The sequence below is a fragment of the Phocoena phocoena genome, chromosome 1, assembly GCF_963924675.1.
Source record: "Phocoena phocoena chromosome 1, mPhoPho1.1, whole genome shotgun sequence".
Classification (NCBI taxonomy): domain Eukaryota; kingdom Metazoa; phylum Chordata; class Mammalia; order Artiodactyla; family Phocoenidae; genus Phocoena; species Phocoena phocoena.
This window is the reverse complement of record NC_089219.1, coordinates 146,850,259-146,867,008: the sequence shown is the minus strand read 5'-3', so window position 1 is coordinate 146,867,008 and position 16,750 is coordinate 146,850,259. Positions and strand designations below refer to the sequence as shown.

Here is a 16,750-nt window from a genome sequence, read left to right as displayed (position 1 = left end):
TGATGACGCTGTTAGAACACATGGTCTCTAAGACCCCTTCTAGTTCTGATGCTCTTTCAATCTATAAATGTGGTTTCACATGAGGAAAGCAATGGTCCCGCTCAGTTCTGCTCTAGTCAAACTATAGGCAGACAACCGAGTTTGTGTCCTCATACGAGAGACACAAAAAATCATTATTATCTAGATGGAGAAAGTTCTCACAACCACAGAGAAGAAGTTGGTTTTATCTGTCTTGAAGAAGTGAAGCCTCAAAGCAGACATAATAGTTCTCCAATGTTTGAAGCACTGTTGTGTAAAACAAAAGCTAGATTTCTCCCACAAAGTCCCAGGAGCAAAGAGCCAAGTACAAGGGGTGAAATCCACAGGGAGGGAATTTTAGCTTTATATAAGAGGGAAATTCTCACCCTTGAGCTTATCTGGAAGTGGAATGGCCCCATCCTGGGGGCATTCAAACTTCCGGCAAGAGATTCAAGAATCTAACCGGTAGATGACCTCAATTGATGACACCTGAGGTCCTTCTCAATTCCAAAATTCTGTAAGTACCCACGAGATAACTGGAGATCTGGTTAATTATCACAGAAAAAGGATGGCTGATTATCCATATGTCTTCACCATTTCTAAGTGGTTGGCACACAGTAGGGGGTTAATAAATATTTGTGAAAGGGAGGGAGGGAGGGACGGAGAGAAGCAAAGACCAAAGGCCCAGATCACACATTCCACCGTGTGCTCAGAAATCCTCCTCCCGTCTATGTGTTAAGATGCTGGGTTCCAGCCAAGGCCTCCAGTGTCTGCCTGTGAGCTCAGCTCAGTGTAATTAAACACCTGAGTTTCCTAGGAGGGATGGAATTAAAAAGACTGCCAGAGGAGAACCTGTGGCTTCTGCTTCTTCCCTGCCTTTCCGCTTGCTTTGTGGCAGGGTCAGGCCTGACAGGTAATCCCGTGGCCCGAGAGCTCCCCCTGCTTTGTGCTGTCTCTGCAGAGCTGCAGTCAGCCTGCTGTTCTCCGTTAAGCTGTGCATTTGTGCCTTGCTTTGCAGGGACCCTTTAGAGTTTCTGCTGTTTCTCCAGTGGGTGCATTCTCTTTCCTTCATCCCTAACCCGGGGAGCTCGGAGAAGGGGGCCTGGCCCTCAGTTCTGCAGTTATGTTTAGGAAGAGGGACTCCCTCCCCTGTTCTAGCTTTGCCACCCCCATTCCAGCCCAGCCCAGCCCTTCTTCCCATCCCTAAGGAGGAACAAAGGGTCACCCTGCTGCACAGGCGTTAGTGCTACAAGCAGGGCACTGCAGTTCTACAGAACTCACTGGCAGTTTTTCACAGATTTGATTTTCTTTCTCAGCCTCCTGCTCTGATTTTGCTCTTCCTACCAAGACCTCTCTCCTTGCCAAGCTTTCTTGCGGTGACAGTGGGTTTTTATCACCATGTAGCTATGATTCAGAGCCAGACCTCTAGCTGACAAGAACTAAAATTATTCTCTCTCACACACGCACAGAGGACCACAATGGGGAAAAGTGAAAGTGGAAACATTTTTCAAGTTTGCAAAGTCACTATCAGGTGAGGATTTATGGAGTGAGCCCTGACAGCTCCTCGTTTTGCAGCATCCTCACCAGAAGATTTCTGTCTTGATGTCTAGTTCCACCAACAAACCATTGTCAAGCTCTTCCGTATGCAAAGCATTGTGCTACCCTAATTCCATTACCGCCTTTGAACACAACACCTCCTCCTCCTCTAAAACCCCAGCCAATGTCCTTGGCTGAACTGTTAAGCAAAACATGCAGACTAAAGGTGCTGGGAGAATGGCATCACCATCAACCAACCTGCCATCTATGGCTCCAGGCTGAGCACCAGACGGAAACATTCTGAAAGGGAAGACCCTTTACTTTCATTTACGCCAGCGCATCATCCCCATTTTACAAATGAAGAAACGGGCTGAGGAATTAAGTACCTTGCTCACTTTACTATTAAGTTGTGGAACCAAGGATTCGTACCCATGCTTATCTCTTTTGGTCCCATGGACTGTCTCTGTCATAATGATTTCAGAAATTAAAATTATGTTCCTGACCTAATGTCTTTTGCACGTGCAGCTTGACAGGTTTTGATGGCAGTGAAGATTAGCTTTCAGAAACCATCCTCCTTATCTAGTCTCCTCTCTGGTAGCATCAATTCAAAAGGGAGCTGTCCAGGAAAAGGGGGCGGTCTTTGATGGAGACAAGCTGACCAATACCGTGGCTGCGGCACCTTTAGTCTGAGTGATAGAATGCAGAAATCACTGGTGGTATCCTCCAAGTAAAAAAGATAAAATCTGCAAGCCAGTGATGTTTTTTCTAAATGACAGACTAAAAGATTGAGATCTGGTGTTCAAATACTTCAGCAGCTTAGCCTTACTGCTACTTGTTGCAATCCCTGTCTCTTGGCATGTGATGGACTGTCGGAGGTGGTGACCAAGCACCAGCCTCCTGCAGGAAGGAATCTAAGAGGCTGACAAGCCAGGAGGCACACAGCGGGCGCTCAGCCCCGCTCAGATCAGCACGCCTCTCTTGCCACTGTCCTACTTGGCAGGAAGTGCTGCTTTCCCTGCAGCCTTCTGCTCCACGGCCATGGTCATGGGTGGCAGTGCAGACTGGCGGACAGACAGTGAGCTTGGGATTAGAAATCTAGGTTTCAATTCTGACTCTACCAGTCATAATAAGGTTGACCCAGGGGAAGATAATTGAACTCTTCGAGCCTCGGTTCCCTCACCTGTAATACTGGAATAATAACACCTGTGACACAGCAGTGTCAGGAGACCTAATGGAGAATATGTATAACGCGTCCTACACGTAGCATATGCTCACTAAGATCACTATTAGTGCTACGCTTGCCTCTCCACCTGTACGTCACACAAATCCTACCCATTATTCACTGGCTGAGTAAAATCTCCTTAATGCCACTCTTACCACCACTTTATAGAAATGATCACAGTCTCCCAGAAGTCTGAAAGCACAAACTGGCTCCACTTATGCCACGAACATTCACTGCTTCCCAGCTTCACATGGTCTCTCCTGTTCGCATTAGTATTTCACTAGATCGCAAGCAAATCGAGGAAGGGATGATGTCTTATTTTAACTCCTTTACCGCATTCATTCAATATTTACTGAGCCCACTGTGGACCAGGCAATGGCCCACACAGCCCCCAACCCCAGGCAGCTGAAGTCTGACTGGGGAGACATCTGCAAAAAAGATGCAATGAGAAAAATCTTGGGAAGGGCCGGGCCCAGAGCTCTTCCCAAATAAATGGGGTCTATACTCCCTGTCCCCGCTCCTTGACCCCTGACTGTGTGAGGGGCCCCTGCACATGTTTCCATAACAACCTGTCCTTTCCTTAGTAGAGACTCATCTCACGTCACAGGCATTTCTTATTTACTGATCTGGTCCCCCGCAGCAGACCATAAGCACCATGAGGGCAGGGCTTACATCTCTCTCATTCAATGCTCCATCCTCAGTACTCATGACGCCTGGCACACGGAAGACATTCAAGAAATGTTTGTTAACCAAATAAAGAGGTTCTCAGACTCGATTGACTGAGGTTCTGGGGAATTGGCAAGTAAATCTAATGTATGTCTTCTTAGGGACCATACTTATTCATGTATATTTTAGAAAACATTTCCCTGGTGGGCTTTCCTCCCCTCACCAATTTTACTGTTCTTCTTTTTTTCCCGGTACGCGGGCCTCTCACTGTTGTGGCCTCTCCCGTTGCGGAGCACAGGCTCCAGATGCGCAGGCTCAGCGGCCATGGCTCACGGGCCCAGCCGCTCCGCGGCATGTGGGATTTTCCCGGACCGGGGCACGAACCTGTGTCCCCTGCATCGGCAGGCAGACTTTCAACCACTGCGCCACCAGGGAAGCCCTCCCCTCACCAATTTTAAAGAAGGAAAGGAACATGATTTTCTCTGTATGATTTTGCCCCAGCTGTCTGTAGCTGTCAGCCTAGCATTTGAGAACCACAATAAAGGCTGGATAAAAAGCAGCTGAAGAGGTGTGAAACTTGATTAGTCAAGTTCCTTGCTGAAAATAGAGGTAAACCACTCTTCATCCACCTTCACCTCTTTTCATCAAGCTCTGAGGACATCCCACAAAGGAGCCAGGTGCCACAGTCTACTGGCATAACTTGTGATCCATGGCTACCAGCACCAACGGCTACCATGGTGATCTGGAAGTGCAGGGAAAGCACTGAGCTGGGAGTGATGACACGGGCTTGAGCCCAGCTTTGCTTCTAACTAGCTGTGTGACCTTTGGCAAGCTACTCCACAATTTCCTTATCCAAAAAAAACAGAATACTACCTGTCCCATGGAGTATTGAGAAATTCAAAGGAGACAATAGACATAGAAACAAAAGACTTGTCTACAGCAACATCTCCACAGGATAGCTCCCACTTGGATGAAAATTACATTTGAAAAGAGAAAGAGGATTTTGCAAATGACATGGGAATCCAAAAGGTCAGAGACAATACCCCTCATCCAGTTGGCTTCCCACTGTCAGAATTTCCTAACATCTAAGACTATTGTTGTAAACGCTTCTGCCCAGTGCAGTAACCCAGCTACGAACAAGTAATCCAGTATCTTCCCATAACACACAGTCAGATATTTTTGTCACCATAATTGTCATTTACAATAACAGACAAAGCTTCCAGGGAAAGCACGCCCTCTCTGCAATCCTTCCACAGCCCCCTTCTCTAACTCTTTTCCCTGCCCCCAACAACACACACACTGAAGAGAACACTTTCCCCTACCCAACATTCCAACATAAATCAGCAAGGGAAGCAACAAAGTGAAACTCAGATAAAACTGGGTTCAAAACCCGGTTCAGCCACCTCTTACACTGTGACCTCAGATAAGTTACTTTGTGTTTCTGAACCTCAGTTTTCTTACCTGCAAAACAGGAATAATAAAGCCCATATATGAGGTTGTTGAGTAGAGTTCCCAGCATGGCATCGGCATATCTTGGTGCTCAGCGCATGACTGTTTCTAGTCCCTTCTCTCCTCCAGGGAGAGGCACTACCACTCCATGTGGTACCATTTCCCACCCAGTGAAAATCCTGCCAGTCAGGATTGGAAAGTGATGCTTCCCGACCACACAAATGACTTTCTCCTCCTTTAAGAGCTTCCCCTAACTGGCTCTGCAGTCAGGCCAATTTTTTTTTTTTTTTTTTTTAGAGAAGCTTTGTATCTAGGGAACCTCACATCCAGATATATACATTTTAATGGCCTGTACATTAAACACTGCAAGGCACCTGATATTTTATGCAAGTTCAAATCTGTGTAAAGTAGAGCATACCCAAAGGACTAACAAATGACTGAGAAGCATCATACTTTGATGAGTCCTAGAAATGTAGTACAAGAGAGGGAATGGGGTTGTGGGGTGCGGCCAGGGAGAGAACTACCATTGTTTGAACACCCCATGTGTGAAGCACTGTGCTAGGCACATGGCATCATTTCATTTTTTCAGCCTGCAAATATGATCAGGGAGGGGTTGGCATCTCCATTTTCAGCGGAGGAAACGGCCAAGGTTCAAAGCATTAATCAAGAGTAGAGTTCTAGGCAACTAGAGATGATCATACTAAGTGAAGTGAGTCAGAAAGAGAAAGACAAATCTCATATGCTATCACTTATGTGTGGAATCTCAAATATGACACAAATGAACCTATCTACAAAACAGAGACAAATTCAGACACAGAGAACAGACTTGTGGTTGCTAAGGGGGGAGAGGGGGAAGGAGGGGGATGGACTGGGAGTTTAGGGTTGGTAGATGCAAGCTATCACATATAGAGTGGATAAACAACAAGGTCCTAATGTTTAGCCCAGGGAACTATACTGAATATCCTGTGATAAACCATAATGGAAGAGAAAATAGAAAAAGAATGTATATATGTGTATAACTGAGTCACTTTGCTATACAGCAGAGACTGTTACATTGTAAATCAACCATACTTCAATTTAAAAGAAATTTTTTTTTTTTTTTTTTTTTTTACAAAGTGGAGTTCTAAAGAACTGGCCAGTTCTAAAGCCTGTGCTCTTCCCCACATTCCAACAGTATGTGTCCAGGCACAAAGGAGAAGTGGAAGGGCAGGGAGACCCACAGGTCCTGCCCTCTGGGAGCCTAGAGTTTCACAGGAGCCAGTCAGAAATACACGTGAGGGCTTCCCTGGTGGCGCAGTGGTTGAGAGTCCGCCTGCCGATACAGGGGACATGGGTTCGTGCCCCGGTCCGGGAGGATCCCACATGCCGTGGAGCGGCTGGGCCCGTGAGCCACGGCCGCTGAGCCTGCGCGTACGGAGCCTGTGCTCCGCAATGGGAGAGGCCACAACAGTGAGAGGCCCAGAGCAGTGTGACTCCAAGTGCAAGTAAGTAAACCCAAAGCAGGATCTTTCAGCCCTAAAAGTATGGAGACAATGAAGGGCTGAGAACCGGGAGGGAGTAACCAGAGACGGTCTTCTGGAGGAGAGGCGGCAGGACTACAGAGGACAGAAAGTAGCCTGAGGTTGTGTTAAAGATGGGGAGACCCACCTGAAATGCAGAATGGCAGCCAGAACTTTTTAAAAAATCAGGTTCTAAAGAAAAATAAGCTGGTTTGCTGGCTAGGAAAAAAACTCTAAGAATAAATGAGAAATGAATAGTTATTTCTGCCATAGTGTTCTGGACACCGCCCCATATCCCAAAATAAACATAAGCCCAAAATGAAATTAAACAGCATCCCCATGCTCCTGAGAAGGGAGCAGCAATCATTTTTTTTCCTAAGAACAGGAAGGAAAAAACTTAACGGAGATGAGCAAGAAATAATCGCTATTAACAATAAAATCACGACACCTGAATGTAGATTTTCAACTTTTCAAAGAGCTATCCTACGTCATTATCTCATTTAGTTCTCACTTCAACTAGGTGAGATGGTCAGGAGAGCTTCTTACCCCTAATCCACAGGAAATGAAAGGGTACAACCTAAAGCAGAGAGCAGATCTAAGACTTGAACCCAAATCTCTCAACTAACAATTCAGGGATGAAGCTCCAACAGGGCCTGCCTGTCATGGAGAGCTAATGTTTGCTGGTATCAACTGAGAGGAGATGAGGAGAGGGAGAAAAGCTGAGGTAGACACACACTGCTGGTCATCCCTCACTAACTGTTCTCCTTGTATATATTACTGTATTCCTACCTGGATACATGACCACCCAGAAGAAGACTACATTTCCCAGCCTCCTTTGCAGCTAGGTGTGCCGCCAGGTTACCAAGCACCAGCCAATGCAATATGAACAAAGGCAATATGTACAACTTCCTAGTCTTGTTCTCAAAAGGAAAGAGTTCAGCCAGCCTTCCCCTTCCCCTTCTTTCTGTTTTCTGGAAAAAGAATATATGGCCAAAGCTGGAACGGCCATATGGGATCCCAATATGGAAGGCATGTATTTAAGACAGCAGAGAAACCTGGTCTCTGAGGACTGCAGAGCAGCCAGACCAGCCCCAAGCTTTTAGGAAACATAAACCCTGCTGATGTTACTATTACTGTGTCTCTGTCCAGTAACAGAACCTGTACCCTAACTAATAAAGATGTTTTGCCAGTGTCACTGAATATCACTTCTAAAACTCCAGAACCTTCTCAATTGTTTGGATTCAACAAGACCATACATATTTATTGAGTCTGTTATGTGTTTGAAGTCTCCTAAGAGTATCTTTACAGCCTCCAGGGAGATGTGCCCAGTCATTTTGGAAAAAACAGTATACTGGCACAGAATGCGAAAAGGCATATTCAGCAAAGGTGAATGAAAAGAAATAAGAATGGTTAAACAAAATCCTGAAGGAGGCAGGGAAAAGCTTGCAAATAATAATCTAAGCTGAAAGGGGGCCACAAAGCATACTGCATGGGGGTCAGGTGGTAGGGTCAAAGGTGCGGGGTGCAGGTCACTAGTGTCCCTTCCCTCCAAGAAAGGAGCTGATATAAGGAAACCCTAGGGCTGAGCCCAGTTACTCTCTTAGAGCTCCCAGCCCCCCACCCGGGGGAGGGAGTAGGGGAACTTGACTGAAGCACAGATCAGGATGAGATCCGGCCCAGCACAAGAATTAGAAGGGGCTGCTGTGGACTAAATAGATACTCACAAGGGTCCCTTCAGCACTGACATTCTGCTCTGGATTTAAGGAGCTGAGATGGGGGAGGAAAAAAAAAAAATTCAAAGAGACAGGTGTTGTGCAGTGCTGGGGGGTTGAGAGTGTCTGCCATTATCAGAGAGAAAGGAAACAAATGTGGCTTAATTATAATGACAGGATGACAGCAATGACATTATGAGGAGAGAACAGGAAAAGCACAAAGACCATATTAAGAAAATGGGAACTGTCACTTCACCATCAAATTCTCCCTGGAGAGTATCCCCCAGACAGGGTCATGTCCCTAACCTGAGAAGGATACCCCCAGATAAAGGGACTCTCCCCCACCCCCAGCAATCCCTCCCTCTTGGAGGAGGTCCCTCAAAGGCCCCGGCAAGGCTCAGGCCACAGGGGAGGTTCCACCTCCAGGCCTCAGTCACTGGCTGGTGGGCAGCAGGGCCACCATCTCTGTCATACTCACAGCCCCGACCACCACTAGACCACTAACTCCTGGCAGTGACACCCACAGGTCCAGTCTCTGACCCTCAGAGTCCATCAAGGGAAGCACTCAGTATCTGCCTGCTGAGTGGGGGCATCCTCTCCCAGGTGACACACTGAGGGCCAGAGTGGCCCTGTGTTTCTCTCAGCATCACCAACACACAGGCAGACCAGATGTGCAAAAGAGGGAATCTACCCATCACACCTCAGGGTGAGCCCTTGCTGGAGATCACCAAAGACCCACGCGAGGACGGCAGCAGGGGCAGGGCTGGCTTGCCCCCGACCCAGGTCAAGACCCCAGAGTGGAAGTCAGACATACAACCAGGCATTTGGAGACACCATAGATCATCTACACCCAGAGATGATCACAAATGCTCATTTTAGCCAAGCCTTCACCTCTTCCTATTGCAGTTTTCTTTTTTTAAATCAGAAATGAGAAAGGTGGGCAAGCTTGAAAATATTTAGTTTTCCAGCTTCCTGGCATCCTCTGGGGAATTAGCCAAGTTATAAGAAGATATTCAGTAACAGAGCACAGAGAGGAGAAGCAACAGAGGCTTCTGGATAATCTATAATATGGTTAATACAGGGCAACAGAATAGTCAAGAAATACTATTACTAATGCATGGGAAATTCGATGCAAAGAGGAGAAAATCACAATGTTACCAGTACTTCAAAGTCCATTGGCTTTGTGTCTCTCTACTCTCCTTGAGGAATGCTGGCCTGACTGATGGAGGGATGGGGAGGGAGAGGCACTGACCCCTTGGCGTAAATGCAGGCTGCGGTCAGTGCTCTCTGTTGCCCGAGATCCTACTTCTAGGGTTATCCAACCCCGGGAACCATGCAGTAAGGATGCAAGCGTGCACATGTGCATACAGGCAAAGTAAGATAAAAGAGAACCCCATAAGTCTAATAAAACATCAGCAGCTGTCCTGAACAAAGGTTCGGAATGTGAGTTTACAAGGATAATTACCACCACATTACACAGAATGCAATAACTCTGTTGTTAGCACCAGAATTTGTCCGATGTCACGCGAAAAGGGGAAGAGCTGTAACTGTAAGTGACAGGTGGCTGAAAAAACGGTTGGTTTCTGAAGCACCTGGTCCCCTGAGTCTGTACCGTAATCTTGTTCTTAAAACAACAATAGGCAAGAGTACAAACACTTTCCACTGCAGAAACTGCCAGTTTGTTCAAATTTATGGAGAGAATTTTCAAAGTGTGAGTGTGCCAGTGTTCTCAGCCCACGCCACCACAGGTGGGCACCGTGGGGAGAGCAGGGCTTGTGATTCAGGGAGTTCTGAACACAAATCCTGTCTGCCCTGCTTACCAGCCCCGTATTCTGGGGAAAGCAGTTAACTTCTCTGAGCTTCCATTTCCTTGTAAGATGGACTTAATAATCTCTAAAGGCGTAGAGTTGCTGCGAACAGTAGCTGTACGTAGAGTACTTATCACGGCACCTGGCAAATAGCAAGGGATCAGGGGATGGGGTGACGATTAAGCTGACTTGCCTACCTAAATGTCATACTTCGCTGCATAATGCAGAGGTGACCGCCTGCATATTACACTTTTTTAAAAAAAGAAATGGAAACATCACAAAGCTCTGAGAAGGTGGGGAGAGAAAAGAGGTGATGATTATTGTTTGCATTTTCCTTAGAGACCACAGCCAGGAAATTATGCTCTCCAGAGGAGAATGGTTTTGGAAAAACAGCTTATCCTCATATGCCACCAGAGCTGTTTTCTTTTTCTTTTCTTCCAGGTAGAAAGCTGCAAGGAAGTCTCCTCATATTTGAAAGCCTTTGGGGAGCTCATGAAATGGAGCCCATTTCCTAACCGACCACCCCTAGCAAATTTTCTGTAGCGCATATAACGCAGTATTTCGACTGACAGGGCGTCTCATCTTGCCCTCTAAGAGACAGAAATTGTGCACAGTGCATCTGGTTGTTTACTGCTGCCCCAAGGCTCACAAGATGCTGCGAGCACAGCCTAGAAAACTGGAGACGTTAAGGCTGAAATAGTTCTAGAAAGCAAAGGTCTTAAATCCTTTTACATGACATGAGAAAGCACCTCAGGTTCTAATTAAGCTAAAGCAATTAGCCACCCACAGATACTTAACGCTGCTTCCCATGGTCAGGCAATCATCTCTATTAAAACCCATTTTAAAGAAAGGAGCAGACCCAAAAGCTCCACCAGCACACACTTCCCACAAATCAATTATGCCTTAGACACACTGAGTAAACAGAGGCAAGCTCCGGGCCTGGAAGAGGGGTCTTTTAGGAAAAGATGGCATCAGATCTGATGAGGTAATTGCACAAAAGGAGGCGGCAAGCAGAAAATGGGACACTTGGTGGTAACAAAATCCACTTGCAGAGGGGGACACTGGGTCGCAGATGGGTTGGAAAAAGCAAGACCAACTGAAGCCTCAGTTTCCCTGGCCTTAGAATTCCCTGGTTGGCGTAACAAGGCATCAACACCACTCTGAAGGAGCACATCAAGCAGAAGGGTTTCTGCCTGCGTGTGACCAGACTACCGTCCAAACTGATGCTGCACAGGACTGTCCTCTCCCACGTCACAATGTGGCATGGAAGCACCAACAGGGTGCATCCGGCAGGTTCACAGTGAGTCAGTCCACTCAAGTTCATGTGCTTTCCCCAGTCCAGTTAGGTCTAGTCAGTACTCCCTAAGTCTCCCTTTAGTGAGGGGAGTTCATTGTTGTTTCCAGCCCAAGGCTGTTTCCAGACTTGGCAACAGCAACAGCGACACAATGGTCAATGTTAAGTGTTTGAAAATTAAGTACAGCCATCCCTCTGTCCACAGGGAATTGGTTCCAGGACGAATAGGTTTGCAGATACCAAAACCCACGGATATTTAAGTCCCTTATATAAAATGGCATAGTATTTGCATATAACCTATACACATCGCCCCATATACTTTAAATGATCTCTAGATTACTTTTAATACCTAATGCAATGTAAATGCTATGTAAATAGTTGTAAATACAATGTAAATGCTATGCAAACAGTTGCCGGCATGCCACAAATTCAAGTTTTGGGAACTTTCTGGAATTTTCTTTTTAATATTTTCAATCCCTGGTTGGTTCCATCTGGGGATGCAGAATCCATGCATACAGAGGACCAACTGTACCTTCCTCAAGAACTAGGGTTGTTTCTGGTTTTCAGTCAAGTTAATCCAAAAACCCATTACTTCTCAACTGAACAAGAGACTTTTTTCTTTCCCGTAGATTTTTTTTTTCTTTTGGATTTAGAAAATTTCTCAATCATCAAGCAGACACCAAAAATGCTGATCTAGATAAGCACTGTCCAACAGAAATAAGGTTTAAAATTTTCCTAGGAGCCACATTAAAAAAAGCAAAAAGATATATGAAACTTCTGTTAGAATATTTTATTTAACCCACTCTAACAAAAATATTACTGTATAATCAATACAAAAGATTATTAGTGAGATATTTCAGATTTTGTTTTCATACTTTCTTCTTCTAGTACCATATTGGACGGTGCAGATCTAGAGCTATCTTTAAATTGACATGGAAAGGCTTCCACAATTCACTGCTCTATGAACAAGGAGTTTACCAAGATGTATAGCATGATCTCATTTTAACTATAAAAATCTGTTTCTGTGTGTTCAGATATGGATAGACAATAATCTGTAACACCAAAAGGTGATAGCAGTTATCTCTAAGAAGTAGAATTATGTATGGTTGGTCATTATTTTCTACGTTGTGCTCTTTTGTATTTTCTAAATTTCTTTGCAGTAAACATGTACTGCTTAAATTATCAGGAAAACTATAAAGCCAGCCTTTAAAAAAAAAAATCTCTCCCTTATTTTAAGCTATACCACCCTGATCCTGCTGGCACTGTAGCCATTATCCTATTTCCAGCTAACAGAAAGGATGGACAAACATAACATCCCCTGCCCCTTGCGCCAGCCACTGGCATACTTACAACCAATCATCATGATGGCCACTGCAAAGATCTTCTCGATGTCTGTGGATGGGGCGATGTTCCCAAAGCCCACACTGGTGAGGCTGGTCATGGTGAAATACAACGAGGAGATGTACACGGAGTTCTTGCTGGGACCCCCTTCCCATTTCCCTGAGCCGGACCCGTTAAACTGGTAAGGGGTGCCAATGTCCATTGCCAGCTGGTAGAGCCAGCTGTTGTTGCGGATGGTCTTTGTGTCCTCGTCAAAGATCTCATAGTCCCCGATGCTGTACCAAATGCAGGCCATCCAGTGAGCAGCCAGCCCGAACACACACACCAGCAGGACCAGCACGGCTGCTCCATATTCAATGTAGTGGTCCAGCTTCCGGGCCACTCGTCCCAGACGGAGCAGCCGGACAACCTTCAGAGAGCTGAACAGGCTGCTGATGCCCTGGAAGAAGAGAAGCACAGGGTCAGGGCCAAGAAACAATGATACTAACAACTCCTTCCCTCCACTCACCAGGGCTGGTCTTTCAGCACAGGTATTCCCTGAGTTGCAATATAAGGCAACCTTTAAAACGTTGTTTCAAAGTAAGTCATAATATGGAGAAATGCTCATATATTTGTATACTTATGCACAATATAATTAGAAGTTTTTCCAAGGTATATGGAAGGGAGATTTCTATTAGCTTTTTTCGTTTTTTACTTCCTTTAAAAAGCAAATAAAAAAATAAGACAAATAAAATTGGAATTTTATTCTAATTATACTGTGTGCAAGTATACAAATACACATGAGCATTTTTCCATATCATTACTTACTTTAAAATAATATTAAGCCCTCCAGAAAGTAGGCATAGAGGGAACTTTCCTCAACATAATAAAGGCCATATATGACAAACCCACAGCCACATCATCCTCAATGGTGAAAAACTGAAACCATTTCCACTAAGGCCAGGAACAAGACAAGGTTGCCCACTCTCACCACTCTTATTCAAGATAGTTTTGGAAGCTTTAGCCACAGCAATCAGAGAAGAAAAAGAAATTAAAGGAATCCAAACTAGAAAAGAAGAAGTAAAGCTGTCACTGTTTGCAGATGACATGATACTATACATAGAGAATCCTAAAGATGCTACCAGAACACTTCTAGAGCTAATCAATGAATCTGGTAAAGTAGCAGGATGCAAAATTAATGCACAGAAATCTCTAGGATTACTATACACTAATGATGAAAAATTGAAAGTGAAATTAAGGAAACACTCCCATTTACCATTGCAACAAAAAGAATAAAATATCTAGGAATAAACCTACCTAAGGAGACAAAAGACCTGTATGCAGAAAATTATAAGACACTGTTGAAAGAAATTAAAGACAATACAAATAAATGGAGAGATATACCATGTTCTTAGATTGGAAGAATCAACATTGTGAAAATGACTCTATTACCCAAAGCAATCCACAGATTCAATGCAATCCCTATCAAACTACCACTGGCATTTTTCACAGAACTAGAACAAAAAAATTTTACAATGTGTATGGAAACACAAAACACCCCAAATAGCCAAAGCAATCTTGAGAAAGAAAACTGGAGCTGAAGGAATCAGGATCCCTGACTTCAGACTATACTACAAAGCTACAGTAATCAAGACAGTATGGTATTGGCACATAAACAGAAATACGGCTCAATGAAACAGGATAGAAAGTCCAGAGATACACCCACGCACCTATGGTCAACTTATCTTTGATAAAGGAGGCAAGAATATACAGTGGAAAAAAGACAGTCTCTTCAATAAGTGGTGCTGGGAAAAGTGGACAGCTACATGTAAAAGAATGAAATTAGAATACTCCCTAACACCATACATAAAAATAAACTCAAAATGTATTAAAGACCTAAATGTAAGGCCAGACACCATCAAACTCTTAGAGGAAAACAAAGGCAGAACACTATGACATAAATCACAGTAAGATCCTTTCTGACCCACCTCCTAGAGAAATGGAAATAAAAACAAAAATAAACAAATGGGACCTAATGAAACTTCAAAGCTTCTGCATAGCAAAGGAAACTATAAACAAGACGAAAAGACAACCCTCAGAATGGGAGAAAATATTTGCAAATGAAGCAACTGACAAAGGATTAATCTCCAAAATTTACAAGCAGCTCATGCAGCTCAATATTAAAAAAACAAACAACCCAATCCAAAACTGGGCAGAAGACCTAAATAGACATTTCTCCAAAGAAGATATACAGACTGCCAACAAACACATGAAAGAATGCTCAACATCATTAATCATTAGAGAAATGCAAATCAAAACTACAATGAGGTATCATCTCACACTGGTCAGAATGGCCATCATCAAAAAATCTAGAAACAATAAATGCTGGAGAGAGTGTGGAGAAAAGGGGACACTCTTGCATTACTGGTGGGAATGTGAATTGGTACAGCCACTATGGAGAACAGTATGGAGGTTCCTTGAAAAACTACAAATAGAACTACCATATGACCCAGCAATCCCACTACTGGGCATATACCCTGAGAAAACCATAATTCAAAAAGAGTCATGTACCAAAATGTTCACTGCAGCTCTATTTACAATAGCCCAGAGATGGAAACAACCTAAGTGTCCATCATCGGATGAATGGATAAAGAAGATGTGGCACATATATACAATGGAATATTACTCAGCCATAAAAAGGAATGAAACGGAGGTATTTGTAGTGATGTGGATGGACCCAGAGACTGTCATACAGAGTGAAGTAAGTCAGAAAGAGTAAAACAAATACTGTATGCTAACACATATATATGGAATCTAAAAGAAGAAGAAAAAATGGTCATGAAGAACCTAGGGGCAAGATGGGAATAAAGATGCAGACCTACTAGAGAATAGACTTGAGGATACGGGGAGGGGGAAGGGTAAGCTGGGACAAAGTGAGAGAGTGGCATGGACATATATACACTACTAAGTGTAAAATAGATACCTAGTGGGAAGCAGCTGCATAGCACAGGGAGATCAGCTCAGTGCTTTGTGACCACCTAGAGGGGTGGAATAGGGCAGGTGGGAGGGAGGGAGACGCAAGATGGAGGAGATATGGGGCAATATGTATATGTATAGCTGATTCAGTTTGTTATAAAGCAGAAACTAACACACCATTGTAAAGCAATTATACTCCAATAAAGATGTTAAAAATAAATAAATAAAATAATATTAAGGGTTGTGTAACGTTTCATATTAAGTAATGAAATATTTTAAGAGTTGCATATTTATTTCATATTGTATATTTCACTCTAATTATATTGTGCATACATATATAAATATTTATGTGTTGAAAAACAGGAAACACATGGAAAAACATAAAACTTTAACAGTGGTTACTGGTGCACTATCAAGTTATGGAATTACAGGCAATTTTTGTTATATTTGTATATAGTTTTGTTACGCTTATATATATTTACTTTACAATGACAAAAAAATAGTTTTTAAGATAAAAATAAAGAAACAGCTGAGAAGAATAAAGAACTGAGATTCTGTTTTCTCAGGAAAGTTACAAATTCTTGGAAGGCTACATCACTTCCCTCAGGCCAGGGATACAATCAGACACAATGTACTTAATCACAGTCAATCAAAGAATCTCAGAGCCAGAAGAAGCCTGATTTCACTTGGTCAAGCCTCCTCCTTCCAGTCCCACACGGACAGGTCTATTCTCCGAATAGTAGTTCTCTAGGGAATAGCACTGTGGTAGGGGCAGGAATACCAGTGTAGAAATCTGTAAAATGGGGTCTGACGCCCAGGTAAGCCACTAACTTCCTATGTGACTGTGGACCTCTTAGTTCCCTTGTCTAGACAATGTGGGAGGTGGACTGGAAGAGCTCTACATCTTCTCCAAATGCTCATGTACTTTTATCTCCAAAGGGAACTGAAACATATTACAGAAGCTGTACATTCAAAACCTCAAAACTCCTATTCCAAAGTGATTCCAAGGTGTAGGGAAAGGAGATTTCCATTAAACTTTTCCTACTTCTATTAAAAAGCAAACAAACAAGCAAATGGCATAAAAACATTTCTTTGAACTAAGACTTCAGTCTCCCTTACGTAGCAAAAATGCAGCAGCAGAATAATTCCCTTCACCAGGTAGAATGAATGACTTTTCACTATCCTGAGGACTGGACAGTTTCCAGGTCACTGCTATTCTCTTTTGTCCTCCATACCCTTAATGACAACCC

At 43.8% G+C, this 16,750-nt stretch overlaps 1 protein-coding gene across 2 annotated transcripts in view; it reads right to left on the bottom strand.

Annotated features, from left to right (window-relative positions):
* Positions 1 to 16,750, bottom strand: part of KCNH1 (potassium voltage-gated channel subfamily H member 1) — a 416,350-nt gene that overhangs the window by 220,900 nt on the left and 178,700 nt on the right. For both annotated transcript variants that reach the window (XM_065875181.1, XM_065875191.1), the window contains exon 7: positions 12,555 to 12,984. In XM_065875181.1, the coding sequence (XP_065731253.1) occupies positions 12,555 to 12,984 (430 nt within the window). The remainder of the gene's footprint in view (positions 1 to 12,554; positions 12,985 to 16,750) is intronic.